The sequence below is a fragment of the Trichomonas vaginalis genome, chromosome III (genome assembly GCF_026262505.1).
Source record: "Trichomonas vaginalis G3 chromosome III, whole genome shotgun sequence".
Taxonomy (NCBI): Eukaryota; Parabasalia; order Trichomonadida; family Trichomonadidae; genus Trichomonas; species Trichomonas vaginalis.
The window spans coordinates 8,178,961-8,201,723 of record NC_067205.1 but is presented as its reverse complement, the minus strand read 5'-3'; the positions used below and the strand labels follow the sequence as shown (position 1 = coordinate 8,201,723).

At 30.6% G+C, this 22,763-nt stretch overlaps 8 protein-coding genes across 8 annotated transcripts, besides 5 other annotated features; 5 read left to right on the top strand and 3 right to left on the bottom strand.

Annotated features, from left to right (window-relative positions):
- Positions 1-39: 39 nt before the first annotated feature.
- On the top strand, positions 40-1,274 carry TVAGG3_0663230 (uncharacterized protein; the record flags this gene model as incomplete). Its single annotated transcript, XM_001328071.1, has 1 exon — positions 45-872. One exon carries the CDS (start codon positions 45-47, stop codon positions 870-872), a length of 828 nt encoding a protein of 275 aa, XP_001328106.1.
- A 617-nt stretch (positions 1,275-1,891) lies between these two features.
- Positions 1,892-1,933: a mobile genetic element.
- Positions 1,934-2,299: 366 nt separating this feature from the next.
- Positions 2,300-2,386: a mobile genetic element.
- Positions 2,387-2,941: 555 nt separating this feature from the next.
- Positions 2,942-3,774: a mobile genetic element.
- A 1,815-nt stretch (positions 3,775-5,589) lies between these two features.
- Positions 5,590-5,630: a mobile genetic element.
- A 610-nt stretch (positions 5,631-6,240) lies between these two features.
- Positions 6,241-12,511: a mobile genetic element.
- Positions 9,081-9,620, bottom strand: TVAGG3_0663180 (protein of unknown function, DUF4106 family; the record flags this gene model as incomplete). The annotated part of the gene is made up of 1 exon (XM_051242062.1): positions 9,081-9,620. The coding sequence occupies one exon, from the start codon at positions 9,618-9,620 to the stop codon at positions 9,081-9,083; it is 540 nt and encodes a 179-aa protein (XP_051088649.1).
- Positions 10,088-11,617, bottom strand: TVAGG3_0663170 (uncharacterized protein; the record flags this gene model as incomplete). Its single annotated transcript, XM_001328072.2, has 1 exon — positions 10,088-11,617. A coding segment is annotated over one exon (1,530 nt), but the record flags the coding sequence as incomplete, so codon positions are not given.
- Positions 12,512-12,598: 87 nt separating the features above from the next.
- On the top strand, positions 12,599-13,957 carry TVAGG3_0663150 (uncharacterized protein; the record flags this gene model as incomplete). Its single annotated transcript, XM_001328073.1, has 1 exon — positions 12,599-13,957. The coding sequence occupies one exon, from the start codon at positions 12,599-12,601 to the stop codon at positions 13,955-13,957; it is 1,359 nt and encodes a 452-aa protein (XP_001328108.1).
- Positions 13,958-15,440: 1,483 nt separating this feature from the next.
- Positions 15,441-17,105, bottom strand: TVAGG3_0663140 (uncharacterized protein; the record flags this gene model as incomplete). Its single annotated transcript, XM_051242061.1, has 1 exon — positions 15,441-17,105. One exon carries the CDS (start codon positions 17,103-17,105, stop codon positions 15,441-15,443), a length of 1,665 nt encoding a protein of 554 aa, XP_051088648.1.
- Positions 17,106-17,167: 62 nt separating this feature from the next.
- Positions 17,168-17,464, top strand: TVAGG3_0663130 (uncharacterized protein; the record flags this gene model as incomplete). The annotated part of the gene is made up of 1 exon (XM_001328074.1): positions 17,168-17,464. The coding sequence occupies one exon, from the start codon at positions 17,168-17,170 to the stop codon at positions 17,462-17,464; it is 297 nt and encodes a 98-aa protein (XP_001328109.1).
- Positions 17,465-17,577: 113 nt separating this feature from the next.
- TVAGG3_0663120 (transcription initiation from RNA polymerase II promoter) lies at positions 17,578-19,949 on the top strand (the record flags this gene model as incomplete). Its single annotated transcript, XM_001328075.2, has 1 exon — positions 17,861-19,699. One exon carries the CDS (start codon positions 17,861-17,863, stop codon positions 19,697-19,699), a length of 1,839 nt encoding a protein of 612 aa, XP_001328110.1.
- A 160-nt stretch (positions 19,950-20,109) lies between these two features.
- Positions 20,110-22,051, top strand: TVAGG3_0663110 (sulfatase family; the record flags this gene model as incomplete). The annotated part of the gene is made up of 1 exon (XM_001328076.1): positions 20,903-22,006. One exon carries the CDS (start codon positions 20,903-20,905, stop codon positions 22,004-22,006), a length of 1,104 nt encoding a protein of 367 aa, XP_001328111.1.
- Positions 22,052-22,763: the final 712 nt, after the last annotated feature.

Genomic DNA, 22,763 nt, shown 5'->3' with positions numbered 1-22,763 from the left:
TTGTAATTTTATTGAATACCTCTCAAACTAACTACTGATTTTGAATGCTAAGAAGATACCTTGCTTCTTCTTTGCTTCAGAACAGATCCGTAAATTCGTTTGCTGTGGGCAACATAAACGATGCATTTCCTGGAGAATGCGACCAAATCAAGTATTTGAACAAAGATTTCAGAAGTTATTATGATTATGGCGAATACAGCCTTTATTATATTACTGGAGGCAAGACATTATGCTTATCAGGAAATTTAATGTTCGATAATACGTATAAATATGAAACAGAAGCAGCAATGCCCGATGAAAATGGAAAATATTCAAAAATAAGTACCCCCAGTACTCCATTAGCTATCATGCAAAAAATTGTATGGAGCGAATCTAAGCAAGATCTAGTTGCGCTAAACCCAGTAGTTAAATTTAGAAATCCTGGAGTAGAATTTATTCAAATTCAGTTTATGATTCTACCTCCTTCCTATAGTATCACTAAAGATGGTATTCAAAGTGGCATCAAAGGATTTATCTCCACAGACCAAAACGGTAATTTCCCCTTGAATTATTATTATAACGATAAGAGAGATGTTACAGCCTACGGATTGGTCATTAATTCAGATATCAAAGTTTTTACATACGAGCTCCAATCGAACAATTTAAAATTTGTGTATTATAATAACCATAATTCAGTATACATCAACAAAAACTACCAGCCAACACTGATACCGACACGTTCGGCCTTTTTCTACCCAGATAAAACAGGTGCTGTACTTAATAATGAATATAGCACAAAAATTAGTTGGTCCACGACTTCCGGAGCTTCAGAACTTATTAATGGTAACTTCCCCTTCCCGAAGATAACAGCCAGGCTCCCAACTCAAGGATGAATTTTCTCTGCTGGAAATTTAGACAGAGTTTATCCTGGAGATGGTTTAGATGCCAAGACTATTGGTATAATATCAGCCGCTATTGTAATCCCAGTTTTAATCATCATTTTCTGCGTTTGGTACTTTTGCTTTGGTGGAAAAGACAAATGCAGAGGAACAAAGCCACAGGACACAAATGAACAGAATGACCAAGTTGACCAAACAGAACCAGCGAAAATTGACCCTGAAACTGCAAAAATTGCAATGAAAATGGCTGGAAACCAAAATCAGCCGGCTCAAAACCATCAGAATCAAAATCAATCTAATCAGGCAGCTGTTGCTCCATAGATTTGATTTATTTTTATATTTATTGTTTGTATTTTAGTTTTAATAAAGATAAAATTATTTTTTCTTATTAATTATATGGTCTCTCATACTTAAAACATGTGTTATTTGCTATATTTAAGAATAATATAGGAGAATGAATAATTTGAAGGATTCAAATTTGAAATTCCGATTAATAAGTGGTCATTGAGCAAATTCAATGTTATTTCTTTTGTTTGCTATTGATGTATATTATGGATATAGCTTCATTAATAATAATTCATCGGGAGACAAAATTTTGAAATTTGAAAAATACACCGATCGTATTAAAATTTAGAATCTATATTATACACGAACAAGTACAGTTATTTCCAGTAGTATGTGACGTGGTATTTTTAGAGTGAACCAAAAAACATTCAGTTGAGACCCAATCGCTCCGCTCCTCTGCTCTCATCATTTCTGTTTTTCATATTCACGTCTAAACAATACCACTTCCCGCATATGACAACACCAATGAAATATTTTTTAAAACACAAATAACATTTTTAAACACATCATTAACTTTATTAGGATTTTATATAGTAAGTGTTAAAATTCATTAAGAGCGAAAGCCCACATAGCGTGAGTGAGTGGGATAAGTGACAAAAATAAAAATAAAATTAATGATAAAAATTAGTTATAAAATCATAAGCGAGAAAATGAAATTTTAAAGAAAATTGTTACATATTAAGTTCTGTCAAAATGTAAGCTATTGAATTTCTTGAGAGGGAAATAATCGTCGAGGAAGTAAAAAGTGACGGTTTAGGAAATATTATTAGAAATATGATAATAAATATATTTGGAAAAAATATGTTTTTTTCAAAAATTGAAATGTTCATAGAATATTTTGAAATATGTAGGGAATTGAATTCGGTAATATATGATAAACAGGATTTTTAAATTTCAAGGAAAAATAGCTTTTGTGAATACTTTTGAGAACTCATATCAAAGATCATGATTCAAATATATTAAGGAGCCAAAATATTAGAGATGAGTTCACAATCAAAATTTTCCATTTTAATTATTTAGAAAAACGTATTAACCTCAATAAAAAAAATATCTCAAAGATTAATAGTTAATTTAGGGTTTCCTAGCTATCTAGAGGGAATTGTTCCTTATGATGTATATATTTATAATGTATGCATCATAAGGAACAATTCCCTCGCTTAAAACGAGAAAACTTGTTCGAAATTGTTTATCATTTCGAACAAGTTTTCTCGTTTTTAATAACAAACTAAAGGCTATGAGGCACTGACCTTATATAGTGCCTCATAGCCTTTAGTTCCCTGTAGAAAAGATCAAAATTTTATTCTGATTTTAACTGATCTATATTTCGCTTGCGTTATTTGAATCTTTTCTTTTGCATATGTCATTCCTTTCACTTTTCGAATTTCATTTGCCTGCATGCTCTCTCGTTTTGGTTGAAAATCAACTCAATCTTAAAATGAACTTCTTCATTCTTTACAATAAATTCAATTTTTTTCGAGATATATCTTTATCTACCCCTATGTGAGCTGCATATTCTTTCTCGCTAAATTCTTTTGATTCTTCAGAGCTAAAAATCAAGTTTAATAAAAATAATGTTTATTCATAATTTTGAAAACCAAATTCAAATTTGAATGAGAATTTTTGAAAAAAATATAGAATATTTCAATAGTTTGGAATCTCTTCAACTTCCCACTGCTTATTAACACATTTTTTCCAGAGCGGTTTATCATCCTTGGTCCATTTCTTAAATTTGTTGTAAACCTCTCTTGGAGTGTATGGTCGAACTCCAATTTTTGGATGAGCGCCATGTGGCATGTCATTGTATTTTTGCCTGAATTCTTCCAATTCCTGATTGATGCTCTCAAATTCTGAAGACTTTGGAGCATTTTTGTCCAGTGATGGCCAGAGGCGTTCAATTTTGCCATTTTGACGTGGCATGTATGGAGCTGATTTTCTGATTTGAATGTCATAAGTACTCAAAAATTTTGTGAACTCTCCCTCATTTTCTTTACCGTTATCTGACCAGAAACAGAAAGGTGCTCCATATTTTTGAACTGTTGCAATTGCCACTTTTGAAGTTTCTGTTGAACTTTTGTTACGAAGCAATTTCAATGCTAACAAATAACGACTTTTGTCATCAATTATTCCATAAACCGGTAAAGTTTCTGGTTCTTTCAAAAAATGAATATCCACATGCCAGATTGTATTTGGAAGAATTGCTTCATAATCCACATAATATGCTTTTGGATTACTTTTATCTTTTTCTTTGTAAATTCCCAGAAATTTTGCTGCCTTAATAACTGCATTGTAACTGATTTGAAATTTTGGATTCATATTGAGAGTCCAATACAATTTTTGAACCCCACATTTGTAATTTTCATAAGAATTCTGAACCTTCAAAATTAATTCTGGAGTTAATTCCTCTTGTGGAGGACCACTTTTAATTTTTGGTGTACCACCGATTTCTTTGAATGCTTTTTTGAGAGTATTTCTTGAAATTTGTTTGAAAATTGTAACATTTTGATAAGAATATGGAACTTTTTTCAAAACTGTTGCGTATGTTAACTCACCATAAGGATGTCAATTCGGAAAATTGTTTTCATTTTAGGAGAATATAATTTTCCTTTTCGAAAATTTAAAAAGTGAGACGCGCAGGATTCGAACTTTTTTAAAAGTTGATTTAAATATATTCTAGTGTGGATTCTAAGGATAATATCATATTTAAAATAAGAATATACTAGTTTAGGTGGTATAATTTTTTTCGATAAATTTGAGAGCATGTACGTTTAGGACATCAAAAGTGTCAATTCGCTCAGCGAAAGCTGAGCTAGCTTCGTTCTCGAAAGAATAGGGAAGGAGTGAAAGAGAGTGATACAGATGTTGACACATTCATATCATTTCAACAAATTTTGATCAAATTGAAATGCAATGAAATTCAATTCACTTCATATCCTTCAGTCAGTACATTGACATCCTTCTACATCACAATGATAACTCGTGCATCAATAGTTCTACAACTAACTCAGAAAAAACAAGATTTTTCCTTCCAGCTTACAGCTTTTAAAAAGTTTCGATGATAAAAATCACTCTACTCTTGTTTATCGATATGTTGTGATAGTAGGTAAACGTATTCTTATCGATATTAATAAAAATATTTTTACGAAAATCTGAACCAATTACAGAGTTATTCATAAAGTTTATGATAACTGTAATTACTTCATCTTTGTTTTATATTTGAATAAACAATTTAATTTAATTTGCATAATTTTTTTTAGTTGAAAGACAGGAAACTTAGTTGAGTTTGTATTATTTTTATCGTTCAATTCATTGTATATGTGAGTGATCCAGATATTTAAGATATTTAGAAAAAAATTATTAATTTGATTAACAAATTTTAATCAAAATAGCAAAAATCTATTTGATAGCTGTAAGCAAATAATAATTTCTATTTCAACCAAAATCACTTATTTTCATCTAAACGTATAAAATTGTCAATTTTATGAGAATAAATTTAAAATCTCATGAAATATAAAGGAGAGTAATATTTTTCAATTTTCTTTTTTTCTTTCTCTCAAATATTTTCTTTGGAATTTTCTTGTTATCAAAAAATAATTTTAATATTTGTTTATTTCATTACATACAATAAAATTTTAAAAACTCTATTTCTTCACAAGAAAATTTTTTTCCTTCATATGAAGAAACATTTTGTTCTCCATTTGATGCTGAGTCTAAATCTCGATTTTTGAATTTTCTTCTTTCCAAATTTCTTTTTTCCAAATTAGAAGTTTAATTCAAATTTTCAATAGTTTATATATTTTCTCAAACCGTCTTAGATTTTCTCACTTTTTAGGGATTTTCTCTCAAAATATACAAAAATAGTAATACCAATACATGTGTCTAATATACTTTAAAACCATCGTGATAAAATTCAAAAACGAAGAGTTCTTCTCTCCAAATTTTTTTCAAAATCAAAAAAATGAGATAAAAAAATACGTTTGGAAAATTCATTTTTAGCATTTTAGGAATTTTCTCACTTTTCTTCCAAATTGACATCCTCACTCACCACTTTCAAGTTTTTCATACATATATCTTACCCATTCATTTGGAATACGAGGTCTCGAGTTTTCGTTCATTTTTTTACTTTACAAAACTGTTTATTTTTCAGAATTTTTAAATTTGAAAAAAATCCATTCTATATCTGATAAATAATATATTATTTTTCAATCAAAATATTTTGATTATCATCTCAAAAGTGTTCTCAAAACCTAGTTTTTCTTATTTTGGATAATCTTAATATTTATATTATTATAAACTAATTGAACACCATATGTTTTTGTATACTTTTACAAAAAAATTGATAGATTTGTGATACTTTCCCCGACGATAGAATTGAATAGCTTACATTTTGACAGAACTTAATATGGAACATGATGAACGTAGAGGATACGATGAATTTTATGAACAAGATGAAAAGAAAGTGGAAGAAGTAAGAAATGAAATAGATGAGGAAATAAAGAATGAAAAAGAAGTGGAGGAATACATGAATGAAATAAATAAAGGGAATTTAGAAATGGACGAAGAGTATGAGCGTGAATTAAACGCAGAAGCTATGAGGATTTATGAAGATGTGAAGAGTTACAATGAAGATGTAAAAGAAAGAATAGAGGGCACCTTTGAAAGATTAGATAAAAACCCATTTGGGGAAAAATTAGATATAAAAATTTATGGAAAAGATGAACTTAGGGTAGTGGGTCAGAAATTAAAAGAATTTTATGAAAAGCATATAATGGCTCAACCATTAAACACTAAAATTTTAGTCCATTATATCGTAAATGGTCAGGAGAGAAGCCAACCAATTGATAAAGAAAGTTTTAGGCAAAGATTTGAGCAAATGTTAAGTGGTCAGTTCATTTATAAAATCGAAGAATTAAGCGGTAACATTTCAGATGATGGCACTAAATTATATTTGGAATTTTTCGATGTCATATATTTCACCATTCATGAAAATATAAAGAAGCCTGCAAAAGCTATAAATACGAAAGAAAGTAACTTTTGGGGTTATAGATTGAAGAAAGGCTACTCGATTTTTGAACCATATTTAGCAAGATATCAAATATTCACGAAATTGACAAATGAAAATAATGAATGCAGAGAAGAAATGAGATATAACTGTTTAATATATGCCTTAAGTTTTACTATCAAGGATGAAAATTTATTAATGGAGATTTCTAACAGGTTTTTAGATTCTAAATATTGTCCCACTAATGTTTTAAGTAAGATATGCGATGAATACAAAATAAAATGTGTATTAAGGTATGTAGATGATAAAAGCGGTAAAGTGAGAATAGCTAACGAGAACAAACCTGGCAAATGTTATGGACCCAACGAAGGCTATAAATACTCTGTGTCATTGTTTACTTATAAAAATCATTATTTCATAAATGAAGAAGTGTCCATAAATCCATTTTTCATTAAAAATTATGATAAAGTTTGCGCTTACGGTAAGCTGAGAAATTGGACAACTGAACAAATGATGAAAGCATATAAATGTGCCCATGGACGTTTTGAAACAAGCACACAGAAAGCTCACATGTCAAGTTTAAACCTCATTTTAAATTTAGAGGAGGTAGGTGCTTTTGAACCATTATATAGAAACGATAAAGACGTGGATAAGGCAAAAGTCATGCAATTTGTACCAAAGGAAAACGTAAAGGGAATAAAAAATATTGATAAAAGAAATTTTAGAATAATGAAGGATTGGATAAATGAAAATGAAAATAATGGTGAAAAGAAAGTGGTGAAAAGTTACTGGTTCGGTGATTTTGAGACATGTAATAAAGATGGTCAAGAAATTCCCTTTATGGTGTGCTTATCAAATGAAGACGGTAGCATAAAAAAGACATTCACAGGCTTTAATTGTGACCAACAGCTTATGGATTATTTACCGGATAATTCAATAATATATTTTCATAATATGGGATATGACGGTAGATTATTGATGAAATTTGGAATAAAAAATAACATTATGAAAGGGTCAAAAATCATTAGACAGAAACATCTATATAATGGAAAACACATTGAGTTAAGAGATTCATATAGTATATTTACCAAGAAATTAGCATGTTTTCCTAAATGTTTCCCCGATGCATTTAAGGGCACAGACATAAAAAAAGAGTTATTTCCATATAGATATTACACTTATGACAGAATTAATGAAACAGGAGGTGTGGGAGTTATTGATGAAGTAGGACCTGACGAATTACCTGAATGGGGTGATGATGAAAAATTAACTTATAAAGAGAATTTGAAAATGATTAATGCAGAGGAAGAAAATGGAACATTCAACATGTTCAAATATTGTGAATTCTATTGTGAACAAGACGTGAACGTGTTAAGGGTTGGATTCAATGCTTTCCGTTCTGCTTGTCTTAATGAAAAAGCCATTGACATAGACCTTTATGATATCACAACTCTCCCAGCTTTAGCTAATAAAATTTTGTGTCGTGATTTATTTTATCCAAATGGTAATTTATACGAAATATCGGGAAACGTGAAGGAATATATAATGAGTGCAATTTATGGAGGCAGATGTATGACTAAAAATAATAAAAGATATATGGTCGAGGATAAATTAAATGACTTTGACGCATGCAGTTTATACCCATCAGCAATGAATAGACTATTTACAGTTGAAGGAAAGCCAGAAATTATAAATGAATGCATGATAGATGATAAAATTTATGATATCAATAATCCCCACCCTTTATTAGTTCATGCATTCGATGAAGACCAAACAGAACCGACGAAAAATAAATATTTGAGCTATTTTATTGTAGATATTGAAATCATTAATGTTGGAAAAAGTAGGGCCTTTCCGTTAATTGTTTTAAGAGATGAAAATGGATTAAATAGAAACGTGAATGAAACAGGTGAAATGAGAGTGGATATGTTAGCGCTTCAGGATTTGGTAAAATATCAAAAAATTAGCTATAAAATATTGGGTGGCTTAATTTGGAAAGGTAACAGGGACCATAGAATACGAAACATCATAAGGAAACTTTATGATTTAAAAAGAGAATACAATAAAGTAAAAAATCCGATGAAGGACATTTTGAAACTCATTATGAATTCAGCATATGGAAAAAGCATACAGAAAACGATAAAAACAACACACACGTATATAGAAGATGATAAAAAAGATTATTACCTATATAGTCACTGGCATCAAGTTGAGGAATTTTATAAAATTGATGAATCAAATTTATGGTGTTTCAAAATGTGCAAAGTTTGGGATACACAATTTAATAACCCAGTATATGGCGTATCTGTTTTGTCAATGTCTAAACGCATAATGAATGAGGTGATGACGACAGCGGAAGATTTAGGTATAAATATATATTATCAGGATACCGACTCAATGCACATAGAAGATGAGAAAATATCTATGCTGTCCACTGAATTTAAGAAAAGATATGGACGCGAATTGATTGGTGATGATATGGGACAATTTCATAACGATTTTGACGAATTAGAAGACGCTTTCGCTGTTCTTCACATTTCAGCAGGTAAAAAAATATATTATGATGAATTAAGAAACGACAAAGGACAAACGGCTGAACATTTTAGATTAAAAGGTATTCCGCAAGAAACTATAATAAATCATGCTAAAAAATATTATGGAGGAAGTGTGAAAAATTTATATTTAGCTTTATATGAAGGTAATGAAATAAAATTTAATTTATTGGATAATAAAACAAGGTTTAAGCTTGAGAAAGATGGAAAAATAATGAGATGTCGTAAGTTTGAAAGAAGAGTGAAAGCAAATGTGAAGAAAGCTGATGAATAAAAATAAATTAAAACATAAATGAGAAATTATTTTTACCAAACTATTTTGGCATTTACGCCTATTTCCTTTAATCTTTTCATTACTTCTGGGTAAGCATATTTGACATTTTTAGTCTCTCCATTCTTAATGACGTATATAGCATTAACCCTGCGGTATTTGTTGTGAGTAATGCAGCCGCTTCCTAAATCTTCAACATCCAGCTGTACATCATCAGCATCAGTGAGTAAATCGACAAATCTCATTAATACCCAGTCGTCGACTAAAACCAATTTATTAATAAATATTGGGTTATCTCTTATCATTTTCAACATTAAATTTAATGCCTCGATTTCATTTTGAAGCTTTTTTATCTGTTGCTCATAATAAATTTTATTCTTTCCGTCTTCATTAACTTCAGGATATTCGGGTGGAGGTGGTAATATTTCAATATCTCGAGATTTAACGGCTGATTCACTTAATGGTATACGGTCAGTTGAAAGATATACTGAGGTTTTAGGCTCCACATTTACGTTTACATTTTGGGAGTTCTTCGCTTCTTCTCGCTTTAAACTTATCATGGCGTTCATGTTCATTTATATAAAAATAAAAATTTTAATTTAATATTTTATTATTTGTCATTTCGTTTATTATCATATATAATTTACTGACTGCCTCACTCGGTTCTTTTAATTCTTCCTCAATTTTATTTATTCGTTCATTTCCTCCTTCCTTCATTTCTTCATTTTTAATCTTTCGTGCCACATAATCAGTGATAAGTTTAACGGTCACCTTACCGTCTTTATCTTTCGGTTTAGTTATTTTATACCCTGGTATTTTATATTTGAGATTTAATTTATACGTGGATAATTTCATAAATTCCTCCTCATTGAGTGCATAATATTTATTGAATTCATCGACTGTGTTAAAGCTAATGGTTTCAGGGTTGAATGATTCAACAACTTCAAGAGGTTTAATGTTTTTCAAGTTCTTCAATTCACCATTTAAAAATTTATACGCCATTTAATAAGGGATAAAAAATTAAATATTAAATGACAATTTTTAACATCCAACGAGGAACTTTAACAACATCACCAGTCATTAATGATTCACAAACGAACAAGCCACTTTCTTTTCCATTAACTCTAAAAACTCCCTCCAATAGTTTATTTTTCAGTTTATCCATACCGTTTGCTTCATTGTATATTCTCACTCTTTGACCGATTACATCAAAGTTAGGCTCTTCATGAGTTATGAAATTCATTTTGGCACAATATAAACACCATTCACGCTCCATTTCATCTGTCATCATGTTTGGTGATACAGGATGTTTGAAAAATTTAGTGAATGAAGTATTGGGTGAGTTATTATATTCATCTACTAAATATTCCATAACTTCAGGATAAATGATAGTCCCATATCCTGCGTTATAGTTCATAGTTCGTAATGTCCGGCAGATTCTATCCAAAATTGATAGTGTTGAATGGTTCCCTCTTGATTCTTCATTGGTGTTCACAAAATTTGAAACTTTATTTTTAACATAAACCCTCAAAGTTATGCCGTTTTCTATACACCAATACGCCAAATCATTACCGGTAAAAGCTGGCTCTTGGTCACAGACAATATGCTTAATATTTACACCATTTATTATTAATGAATTTAAAGACTGAATAGTATTTAACGCTGTCATATTCTCCTTCGTTTCTTTTGGTGCTTTCCATTCACTATTAATTTTAGTAATTAATGAACTCAATATGGCGTAAGTTCTTCTTGTGTTCATCTCAACAACTAACAACCAGACGAACACATCAGAAATGAAATAGTCTATAATAAAAGTACCTTTTGCCCCTATTGCTTTCATATAATATTTTTTATTTCCTTTCAAATCAAAAGAGTCTTTTTCTTTCTCTTCTAACTTATCCCTAACTTTATCATATCCCCACTTCATTCTTTCTCCATAATTTATGAGCTGGTTTTTACTTCTCCATGGGCTCGATTTAAAAACTTTTTCCTTTTTCTTTATTTCTTCATTTATCTCTTCATCTACCTCATTCATTTTAAAATTCTCATTTTTTCCCTTCATTTCGTTTTTCTTTTTCTCTGCCTTTTCATTTTTATGGTATTTATCGTATAATGACTGAAAATATTTTAACCGTTCCTCAGTTATTTCATTATTTGGTATTCCTAACAATTGATATTTTAAATAATCCCTCAACGTCTCAACTTTTGCATATTGTTTCTTACTATATAATGCGGCACTATTCAAAATGTTTTTTATTCGTTCGTCATAATATCGCTGTAATTCACGCTCATCATTATCTTCAGGTTCCTTTGATTTGTTGTATAAATAAAATATTATATCCTGATGATTGATAGCAAAATTTACAGCCCAATCTATGGCGTCTTCTTCCCTTCTCAACATGTCCAAATTTTTTTCGTAAATGTCAAGCAAAAACGCCCATGGTTTAAATTCATTATTAATTAAAGCCTGACTTAATTTTGGGTATAATCTATAATTCTCATTAAAATAATTATTCAATTTTTTTCTTTCTTTCTTCCTTACTTCAGGGTTTTTGTCTTCAATACTTGACATAAATTTATTTAATTTGTATTTATAACCATTCAGTAACTCACCAATGTGTTTTTTAATTAATCCCATATCATTAATGTTACTCATTTCATACACAATAAAATATTTTTAATTTATTTTAAATGGATTATGAATATGAAGACGTTGAAAATATGTCCAGTGATGATTTAGTAAATTATGAGATGATGGAAGAACTAGAGGGCAGAACTAACAAAGAAAGTTTGACCAAAATTAAAGGCACAAATATTTATTTAAATTCAGTGAATGTTTTAGTGGGTAGACAACGAACAGGGAAAACGTACACGATGACAAAGGAGATAATAAAAATTTCACGAAACAGTAAAGAGACACACTTGATAATTTACATTAACAAATCAGGAGACGCAGATGATGAAACATTTTATAAATGTGCTCAATTGATTGAAAAACCATTAATATATGTCAGTTATAAAGAAGCTCCAAAGTTAATAAATGAGATAATAAAATATAAAATGATTTATAATAAAATAATGGAAAATAATTTGGAGGATGAATTACCAGAGGAAATGAGGGATGAGCTATTTAATAAATTATTCATCACTGATTTCAAAAGTAAATTTTTGCACACTGTGGTAATACTGGAGGATGCAACGAATACAAAAGAGTTGAATGATAAAACGGGAATGATAAATGACCTCCTCACCAAATGCCGACACATTCAGTTTTCCTTCTTTATTTTGGTTCATTTCTGGAAAGCTCTGAATACCAATTTGAAATCAAACCTATCCACTATATTTATTTTCGCTGGTTATTCACGCCAACAGTTACAATATATCACGTATCAATTAAATATCCCATTAACCTCTTCAGAACTATATAACATTTATAAACAAATCACTGGACATCAGAAATTATATATAGATGCTAATGAGCAAACATTTAACGTTCTCAATTAATTTTTATCATTTATTTTCTCATTAATTTTTATTTTTTATTTATCATTAAATGCAGAACATAAAGACAATCAATGACTTTAAGACAATTGAAGATATCAGAAAGCCAAGGGAGAAAACCACCGCATGGAGTGGAGAAAATGAAAATATGTATAATTCATTAATAAATTTAATTTTAAATCATAAAAAAGAAATTCAAAAAGTTCCTTTGGCTTCATCAATTACAACAGCTCAACCATGGGCAGAAAAGCGTGGAATGCGTGCAGGTGTTGAAGATTTAGATGGAGACGGTACCTCCGAAGTGGTCGTATATGATAAAGCCGGTCGTTCAGTCATTATTAATGGCTATAAGTTAAGGGACTCAGATTTTGCCATGAGGCAGCAATATTTCACAGAACATCCAAGTAAAGAAAGTAGAATAAAAGAGCCTTCAGTTTTAGAATGGGCGAAAGCTAAAAGTTATGAAACAAGAGTAGACCCGAACAATCCATGGATAACTCATTCAAGACTTACTGCAGACGGTCAGAAACTAGCAGAAAGAGGTTATAAGATGCCACAGAAACCAAAGAAAACACAATCGGTTTTCAGTATATTCACAAAACTCATCAGCCCATATGTTAAAAATTACTTTGAGGATTTAGCAAAAGAAGATGGTGTGAGGTTAATTATTGGTGAAAAAGGAGGACCGTATAATGTTGAATTTATTAAAAAGATTGTCTCTCCAATCGTAATTTATCGTATGCTTTATGTCCTACTTATCGAAAGAACTTACTTCTTTCATTTGAAAGCTAGTGGTAGCCCCAACTTACAATATGATGCATTCAAAAAATTTATAAAAGAAAATCCAAAGCAATTCTGGGGATTCTATAAAGATAACTTTTTGACTAAGGACCTGACAAAATTTAAGGATAAAATAAATGTTCAAATAGTTAGCCAAGCAATGGTATCACCACCTATTCAAATGGATGGCTCAGACCTTGAGGATTCGATTGTGTTCCTATTAGGTGTTAAGAACTGCCAGGACGGTTATTTTATGCAGTTATTAGGAGATAATGAAGAAGCCGGACAGTTTATAGAAATTCTCAAAATAAAATCCCATCCTGAAAATTTTGAGCATAGATTGAGGATGAATACATATAAAGAAATAGCCAGAGACTCACAACGTGTATGGTTCAAGAACCTTATAGAAATTTTTGAAAACAGTAAGGAGGGACTCCAAAGGTTTGTATGGGCTAATAATGTTGGATTAAATCCATTGAGTTTAGCTAAGAGTGAACAAGAAGTAGAAAAAGCTGGCACCTCATCGCCGACTAAATCAGGAAAGCCAGCAGATTTAAACAAAGATTTGGAAAATAAAGATAAAGGTGAAGGTGAAAAACCTAAAGAAGGAGAAGCCCCACAAAGTGAATGAATTAAATGATGTGAAATGAATGATGAAGAGGATGAGTGAGAAATAAATTTTAAAAATTAATGATTTAAATTAATTATTTTTATTTTTATGAAATGGATTTAGTAATAAATGAGATAAAGAACATAAGAAATGAACCTAAAAGCACAGATGGAGTAAAAGGAAATTTAAGTTATGAAATACCGTTTACGGAATTGACATTAGGTCCTAATAATATTGGTTTTACTTTAGTTCCATCTTCTATAAAACACGTTGACAGTACGTATGAAACTTTGAGGGAGTTTGGAGAAAAACCTTTAAACGCTGTAATATTCGTTTCTCAAAAATACCCAATCAACCAAATGTTTAACGCTATTGTAAAAATAGTAATTAATAATTATTTTAGTTTCAAAAAGGATGAAGTTTTTATTAAACGCTATAAACTTGAGACTCAGTATGGCAATGCAAATGATTTAAATTTGCATTTCGGTTCAAATAATCCCCCATTAAAAGTGAATGAAGATATAATAATTTATAAATGTTTATTTCTTAATAATTCACCCGCTCCAACAAAAGATTTTAAAATTTATGTTTGGGGTTATGCATCGGAACCTATAGAAGATATCAAAGTTTTAGAAAAAGATGTTGACTATATATATTTTAACAATGATGAACTCAGTAAATCATATAGTTTTTCAGAATATCCAACTTCATAAATTAGGAATTAATGATAAAAATAAATTTGAAAAGGAGTGAAGATGAAAAATAAATTTTCATGATGGGTCAAAGTCCCCGCCGATATGCGGCTTAATTATTATTTTTATTTCTCCTCAATCATGCCCATTTTATCACTCATTGTCTTTATCGCTTCATAATGATTAATAAGCACCTCATTTAGTTTCTTTATTTCTTCATTTATTTCATTTATTTTTTCATTTAATTTATCCTCAGTCATCTTTACCTCATTCATTACTTCAACCTTATTTTTATTCACTTCATCCCTTAAATCATTTATTCTCTCATCTTTTCCGTCTCTCATTTTCTTCAGTGACTCCAAATTAAATTTCACCTCACCTGATGCTCTCAATTCTCTATTCACTACTGATATCATTTATTTATAAATAAAAATTTCAATAAATTAATAAAAAACGTGCCACAAATTTAAAAGACTGTTTTTCCTCATCACTTAAAGGCTCACCGTTCAAATGAGTGAACCATAAATTAAAACCATTTCGGTGAGTATTTATTTTATATTTCGCCGTGTCCTTGTTTGGTTGGTCATTAACGAAACACGCGGCATAATTTAAATAGTGGTCACGTTCGATAAAATCAGCATTCATGATTAAGTCCCCAACTAATGAGCCATTTAATACCGCCCTAACTTGTTCAATCACTATATATCTTTCATTCTTGCTTGCCACAAATTCACTCGGTAAATTATTTTTTTCACTATCTGTCCAGTAATATGTTTTCATTTATTTAAAAATAAAATTCAAAATATATTTAATTAATTATCCTGAGAACCTGGTGGAGAGCCTGATGAAACATATTTAAGCCCTTCATCAACTGAAGCAATAAAATATGTGTCACGACATACCCATAACTGTGGAGGCGGTGGATGAATTTCTTTATTATTTGCATCTACGAAATAATAGGTATCCTTTCCTTCACCTGTAAATAATGGCTGCCCTCTGAATTGGATCGCGACGTTTTGACCGTTACTATCTAAACCATCGAATGTATAACCGGCGTTGTTTCTTTCCACCTGAACGTTAAACATAAAACTGGTTCCATCACTGAGAGGGTTTTTGTATCTTGTGCCATCGCTTGCGTTCTTTTTCATCGTTATGGAGTCCTCGAATTCTTTGGTGCATCTCAACCCATTTGATAAATCACCAGCGATTAATTGATATTGAAGGAATCTAGCGCCCTGAGTGCTTACCACTTGGTCTGGTATGTTTTGACCATTAACGGTTAGCTGACAGTTATCATAAATTGGGTTTTCAAATACTGTATAATCGTTATCATGTTTGGGGAACATTACACTAAAACACGTTACGTTATCCAGTGGAATGTTTAATGTTGATTGAATACCTGCCTGAGTTGCTGCTAATGGAAAAGCGTTATAGTTTAATTCTTGTGATGGAATATAAACAGGTTGTTTAAATAAATTATATATTGATTGTTTTGACTTTTCGCTAATCTTGAAACCATACATGTTAGACTTTAATGATTGAACACTTAAGCCAGTCATGATATATCTGATTTCTCCGCTTTCTGGAGTGTAAATGTCAATACTCTGACCACCGATTGTTTCAGTTCTTTTGGTTACATTTGTGAAACCATATGATGGGTTATTAACTTGTGAAAATGCATGAGTAAAACCAGCGCCTGTAGTTGATGAAAATGTGGCGTTCAAATCTTCGCCCTCTCTAATTGCTTTATAATCTCTGACCTTTTCTGGATTCAATAGAGCATATACAAAGCCTTTCTTCTTTATGTAAAATTTCAATTCAATATCACCAACGCAGAAATTAGGGAACATGTCAAACGCTTGAAGGGCTAAAATGTCATCGAACGGAATATTTATTTCATATTCTTCTATATGTTCTTTACCGTCTGCATAATCTGCAAGATTAACGAAAACACCAGCGGCTGACTCTGAATAATTTTCAACGTTCTCATATAATGAGTGTGTATATTTCTTTGTCTTCTTTTCATTGTGTGGTTTTAGTGTTGAATATGCGAAGCCTTCTCTTACCATCTCGTTTTGTGTGTATCCTGTCGATTTGTTACGGTTATTTATAAATAACTGGTCCAATATGTGTGAAGAAGATTTTAAGCCTATGAATGATTTAAATAAATGGTGTGGGTCGTTTGTTGAAAATGCTGTATTCAAACCTACGAAGTATCCTTTTTGTCTAATCTTGAATGTTAAAAATCCGTCAGTAATTTGTGATATATCATGATCTGAATGTGTTATTGAAATTGTTGTATATTGTGAATCATCGAAAGGAGCCGCTTGGTCGTGACAGTCTGTAGTTCTTAAGAAGAAGCTTCTGGTGCCGTCATTTGTTTGTATTAAATTCTTTATAATATTGTGAAAATACGCGGCAACGTTACCCGTTCTTTGTTCCGTGTTGTTCATTCTCTTATTTTGTTCACTGTTCATTTTATATAAAATAAAAATATAAATTATATATATAAATTAATTTTTTTAATTTCTCATAAAGTATGGCTTGGGGTTTTTGGAATAAACTCAAAAAGGGATTCGTTAAAATAGGAAATGGAATTAAGAAGGGCTTGACATGGGTGAACGATCATATAGTAAAGCCCGTTGTTAAGCCTCTCATAAACACATTCGGTGGAGCTCTTGATAAAGTTAAACCAGGATTAGGCACAGCGTTAAACACAGGCGTAAACATTGGCTCCGGTTTGGTTGATGATTGGAGTGGTTCAGGCGACGGCTCAACTACTCGAAAAGCTATGGCAGATGTAGGTGGTTGGGTTAATCGGCGACTAAATAAATAAACTAATTTTTATCATTAATTTTAAAAATTATTTTTGTCACTTATTGACAAAATTTATTTTTGACTCTTTCGCTCCTAATGAATTTTAACACTTACTATATAAAATCCTAATAAAGTTAATGATGTGTTTAAAAATGTTATTTGTGTTTTAAAAAATTTTTCAGTGGTGATGTCATATGCGAGAGGTGGTATGTTTAGACGTGAATATGAAAAACAGAAATGATGAGAGCAGAGGAGCGGAGTGATTGGGTCTCAACTGAATGTTTTTTGGTTCACTCTAAAAATACCACGTCACATACTACTTTTCCAATAGATTTGTTTGCTTTCGCTTTTTCTGACATAATCTAAATGTAAAATTTTTGTAAAGTCAAAATCCTGACATTTTTCTTCCAAAAAAATGCAAAATCAGAATCAAAATCCTGGTGGAATTGATGCAGATCGCTATTATCCCACCGATGAAGAACTCAAAATTCTGATTCCTATGCTGAGAAAGTACTTTAGTTTGCCTGAAAGAAGCAATTCAAGGAAAGATTTAGTTGATGAAGTATTTACAGCAGTAGCAAAGATCAATCCGAAGCATTGGGATGCTAAGAAAGTACGTATTTGGTTTAGAAATAATAAGAAAACATTCATGAGTGCAGATCCTGAAAGAATTCCAACAGCACAAATACCTCCAATTCCAACAGGAGATCCAAATATGATCCAATCAAATGATTCTAATGAGATGAGAGGTATTCAAAGGCCTCGTTTTGTAAATCCAAATGCTCCGGTACAAAATCGATCGAATCAAGCTCCACAACAAGCATTTGTTCCTGATTTACCAATAATTAAACAAGAAATTACCACTGATCAGAGCTCATTTCAAACATCTCTTGAAGAACATTACGAATATCTTGATAAGCTTCGTGGTTTATTGATACAAGCAAGTGAACATCCTCATGCTGCCAAAATCAACAATCAAAAAGATGTTTCATACAACTACACTCAGTGTTTACAACAAATGTCCAAGAAATTGAATGTAGAAAACATTTTTTCGTATGATTCTAGAGCCAAGAAAGTCTACGCATTACCAGCAAAGCATTTAATTTCAAAGATTTCTTTGACATCAGCTCTTGCAGCGACACAAGGTCAATATCCACTAAAAACAGAGTGTAAGATGGCAAAATTAACTGATAATGTTTACAGAAAAGAAGGAATGGAAACTCCAGTTGGACTTTCTTCCGAATATCTCAAATTTTATTCAGGAAATTTAACGGAAACAATTAAAGACATTCCAGGGTTGTCATCATCAACATTTACAAGTGATGGAAAACTTATTTATTCCTATTTTGATCCAGATAAGAAACAACATTTATTAAAATTCGAAGAAAATACAGTTACTATTCCATGTTTCCAGCCTCCAACATCCATGGTATACGATGAAGAGCTCAAAATCGTCTGGATCAGTGCCGAATGCCGAATTTTTGGTATATCAACCGAAACTCTTTCAGTTGTCGACATTTTATTTGCCAGTGTCCAGCCATCTGACACCACGAGCATCTCCATTGCCGATGACAATTTGGTTTTAACCATAAACAACGTGATAATCATCTACAAAAGACAGAAATCCCAAGGTCCTTCGCTGGCAATCATGTCCGACCTGAACACTTCACTTCTTGAGGACAAAATTCGACCGGCCAGTTTAGACAGAAATTCGATTTCTTGGAAAAGAGGTCGACAGAACTTCTCAACGTTAGCTCCCTCCTGCAGAAACTACAGCTACACGTCATATATTAACAAGAACTTCATCATTTCTTCGTCAATCAGCCCTTCAATGGACATTATGACTATTGAGCGACAATCTCTTGGTAATTTGATCGGCCATACTGCAGGAATAACCAGCATGACCACGTGTAAAGACATTTTGTTCACTGGTTCAGCAGATTGTACTGTCAAAGCTTGGGATATCAAACATAGTTCTGTTTTATATCATTTTGACAGACATTCTGCGAAGGTAACTGCTTTGTTTGCTTGCGAAGTTGATGGGAGACTAGTTGTTTTCTCTGGAGGAGACGACGGAGTGATAATAGTTTGGGATCCAGTTAATTCGACTGAAATATTTGAGTTCTATAGGGAAAAGACAACTATTAGAAGGGTTCATTTCGTTCCAGAACAAATGACTTTGTATGCTGTAATAAGAGATGATTCGGAAATAATTTTACCGAAAACTCAAATTTTGACGGTTAAAATAGAATAATTTTAAATATATTGCATGAAAATAAACAATGTTGTTTGAAAAGAGTATTATTTTTTTTAATATAATTCAATACTATTCAATTTTCAATTCAATAAAAATTATTTGTCGTAAAAAAAAATTTAAAAGATCAGCCTGTATGTTAACATTCAATTTTTTTTAAATCGCCATGGAATAACATCTCTCTACATTGACAATAACAGGAAACAAGTGTTGATAATTAAAAATTAGTTAATGCATTTTGTTTTTCTGATTAATAGCATAAAATAGAACTGAGATATTTGTTTTTTAGAAAAAATAAGATCAGCAATAATTCTGAATCCCATAAAATATAATTCCTAAATTCTTTAATAAATCAATTCATTATATCGATCAATGGATGTCATCGATTAAAACGACATTGGTTCTAAAATATTTAATAGAGTCATATCAAAAAATTGAATATAAAATTAAATCTCTATGAAAAAGTTGAAGAATTCAGAGAGGCCTTTCCTTTTGGAATGGAATATATGGAATGGCTTCACGTATTACATAATCTCTTTGATTCTGTATTTCATTGGAAACATTCATGAAGTCATTGAGAATGGTTTCCATTTTATCCCTTTTTTCAAATGTTATATAAAACTTATTATTTTCATTACATGGTTTATTGGACACTTCAATATCATACCTTTTAAGCATTCATTTCATACCAGAAACTTTAGTTCGTGAGTTTTCCTATTAATTCAAATAATTCTTACTTCTGTTGGATATTTAGTCAGGGAAGTTACTGATGAAAGTGAGGAAATACCTGCTAAGTTCACGAGTGCATACAGAAAATATTTATTCGTAGAAACAGTGATATTTGTTACTTTTTTATCGTTAGTCATTGCTTTTTTCAAAAATATATACGAAGCAGTAGGTCCAATGTACGAAGATATATTCTTTGCGCTTCTCGCCCAAGGAAATGAATACAAAAGCAATTACGCAATCATTTTTTCGTTTTTGAAGAAATACGCGTTTACATTATGGGTTCCATCATTAATCATTACAGTTATTTATTATAGAATAACTCGCAAAACATACAAGATTATAAAATCGAAGTTCAAATTCAGATTACAGTTTTATTACTTAATATTTCCATTTTTACTATCTGCGATATATTTCTTTTCGCAGATTTTCATTCCATTACCTGTTTCTAACTCCAATTCCTTCTTTTTCCAAGCAATGATCAATCCGAGTTCGAAATTACTCCAGTTTCCAGAGAAAAAGAAGAACATTATTCTTATTGACTTAGAATCAATGGACTCCGCTTTTCTTTCAACGAAAAACGGTGGTTGTATGGACGAATCCCTTATACCATATTTAGAGGAACTTGCATTAGATAAAAATAATATACATTTCACCAATACAAGTTATCCAAAACTAGGAGGAATGTCAATTGTTTCAAGAACAGAATTTTCAACAGGAAGCACATTCGGAGTTTTATGTGGTGCTCCATTTATGGGAGATAATTATAAATGGGGAAGATCGCATGGGTATCTTGATAAGTTGACATGTATGAGTAATCTATTACAAGATGAAGATTATATATTATCTGCGACATTTGGATCTACATTTGGAGATTGGGGATTTGGAAATATATTTAGAAAACATAATTTCGATAAAATTAATACAAGATATCAAATTGAAAGAGATATACATAATGAATATGTTAAAGACTTTGCTACATATTCTTACTTTAAGAGAGAATTAAATTATTTGCACAAATCAAGGAAACCATTTTTGGCATTCATTACTACATCAGATACTCATGAACCTGGTATTGAATGCGATTATTGTCCAAAAAATATCAGTCAACAATTATTTAAAACAGTTAGATGTGCAAATAACCAAATTAAAGAATTCCTTGAATGGGCAAAACTACAAGAATGGTATAATAATACTGTTATTGTTATATATGGAGATCATGTTTCAAGAGATGTAAATGTAATTGATATTGCGAAAGCAAAAAATATGATGAGAGAAGCTTATATTGTTTTCATTAACTCAGAGGTGAAAGCAAATAAAACATATGAAAGAAAGTTCATTGCATATGACTTGTTCCCTTCTATATTAGCTGCTACTGGTGTGAAGATAAAAGATAATAGATTAGGTCTTGGAGTCAATATATTTTCAAATGAATCGACTCTGTTGGAAAAATACCAAGATAAGTTTGTATCTAGTTTTTCTGATACAACGTATTGGTATGAAACAGTAATTCTCAACAAACCTGCACAATGTGATGGATTCACACCTTGTATTAGTATAGAAAACTTTACTCAAATCTGAGAATAATATTAGAGATTTTTAGAATAAATGTGTTATATATCTGAACTACTTTTATTTAACAGATAATATATTTTTAAAACAGTACAAGCTTAAATAGTTAACTTTTAGTTAATAATGTAAAATTATTAACAAGAAGAATACTAAATATCATCGTTCTATTGTTTCTTGGAAGCATGCAATAAGAATCATCTATAAGAGATATCAATACTCCAAAATTCTAAAATAATTTCATATCTTCAAATAAACAAAGAAAATCAATAAATACATCATTACGCCATATAGTTTATGTGGAAAATTACAAAAATAAAATTTTAATAAAATGGGAAAGAAGAACATAAAAATTAGAAATTTTGTCAAAGTTTTTATAAAATTGCAAAATTTTGGATAGAAAAACTGTTTGTCTGGAAATTCTAACACGTGTGTTTAAATTAATATTAGATGTTCGCTATATGCACACTATTTTTGACTTTTCTTTAGCGATATTATGTATTAAATCACGGAAATTATATTCATTATTTAAGTGTACATACATGACTTCTTTAAAATAAAACATTTTATCGAACCGATAAGCAGTTCAACAAAAAAATTGAATTTGATTTCGAAATTTTGAGATTAGAAATGGAAAAATGATACAATATTCAAAGAACTCTGCTTCAATATAGCTATTTATTATGTATTAATTCAGAAAATTTTTAATTTTGTGAAAAATATTCTCGCAAAAATGAAGTATTTTGATTTTCTAGGTTATTTCAACGAT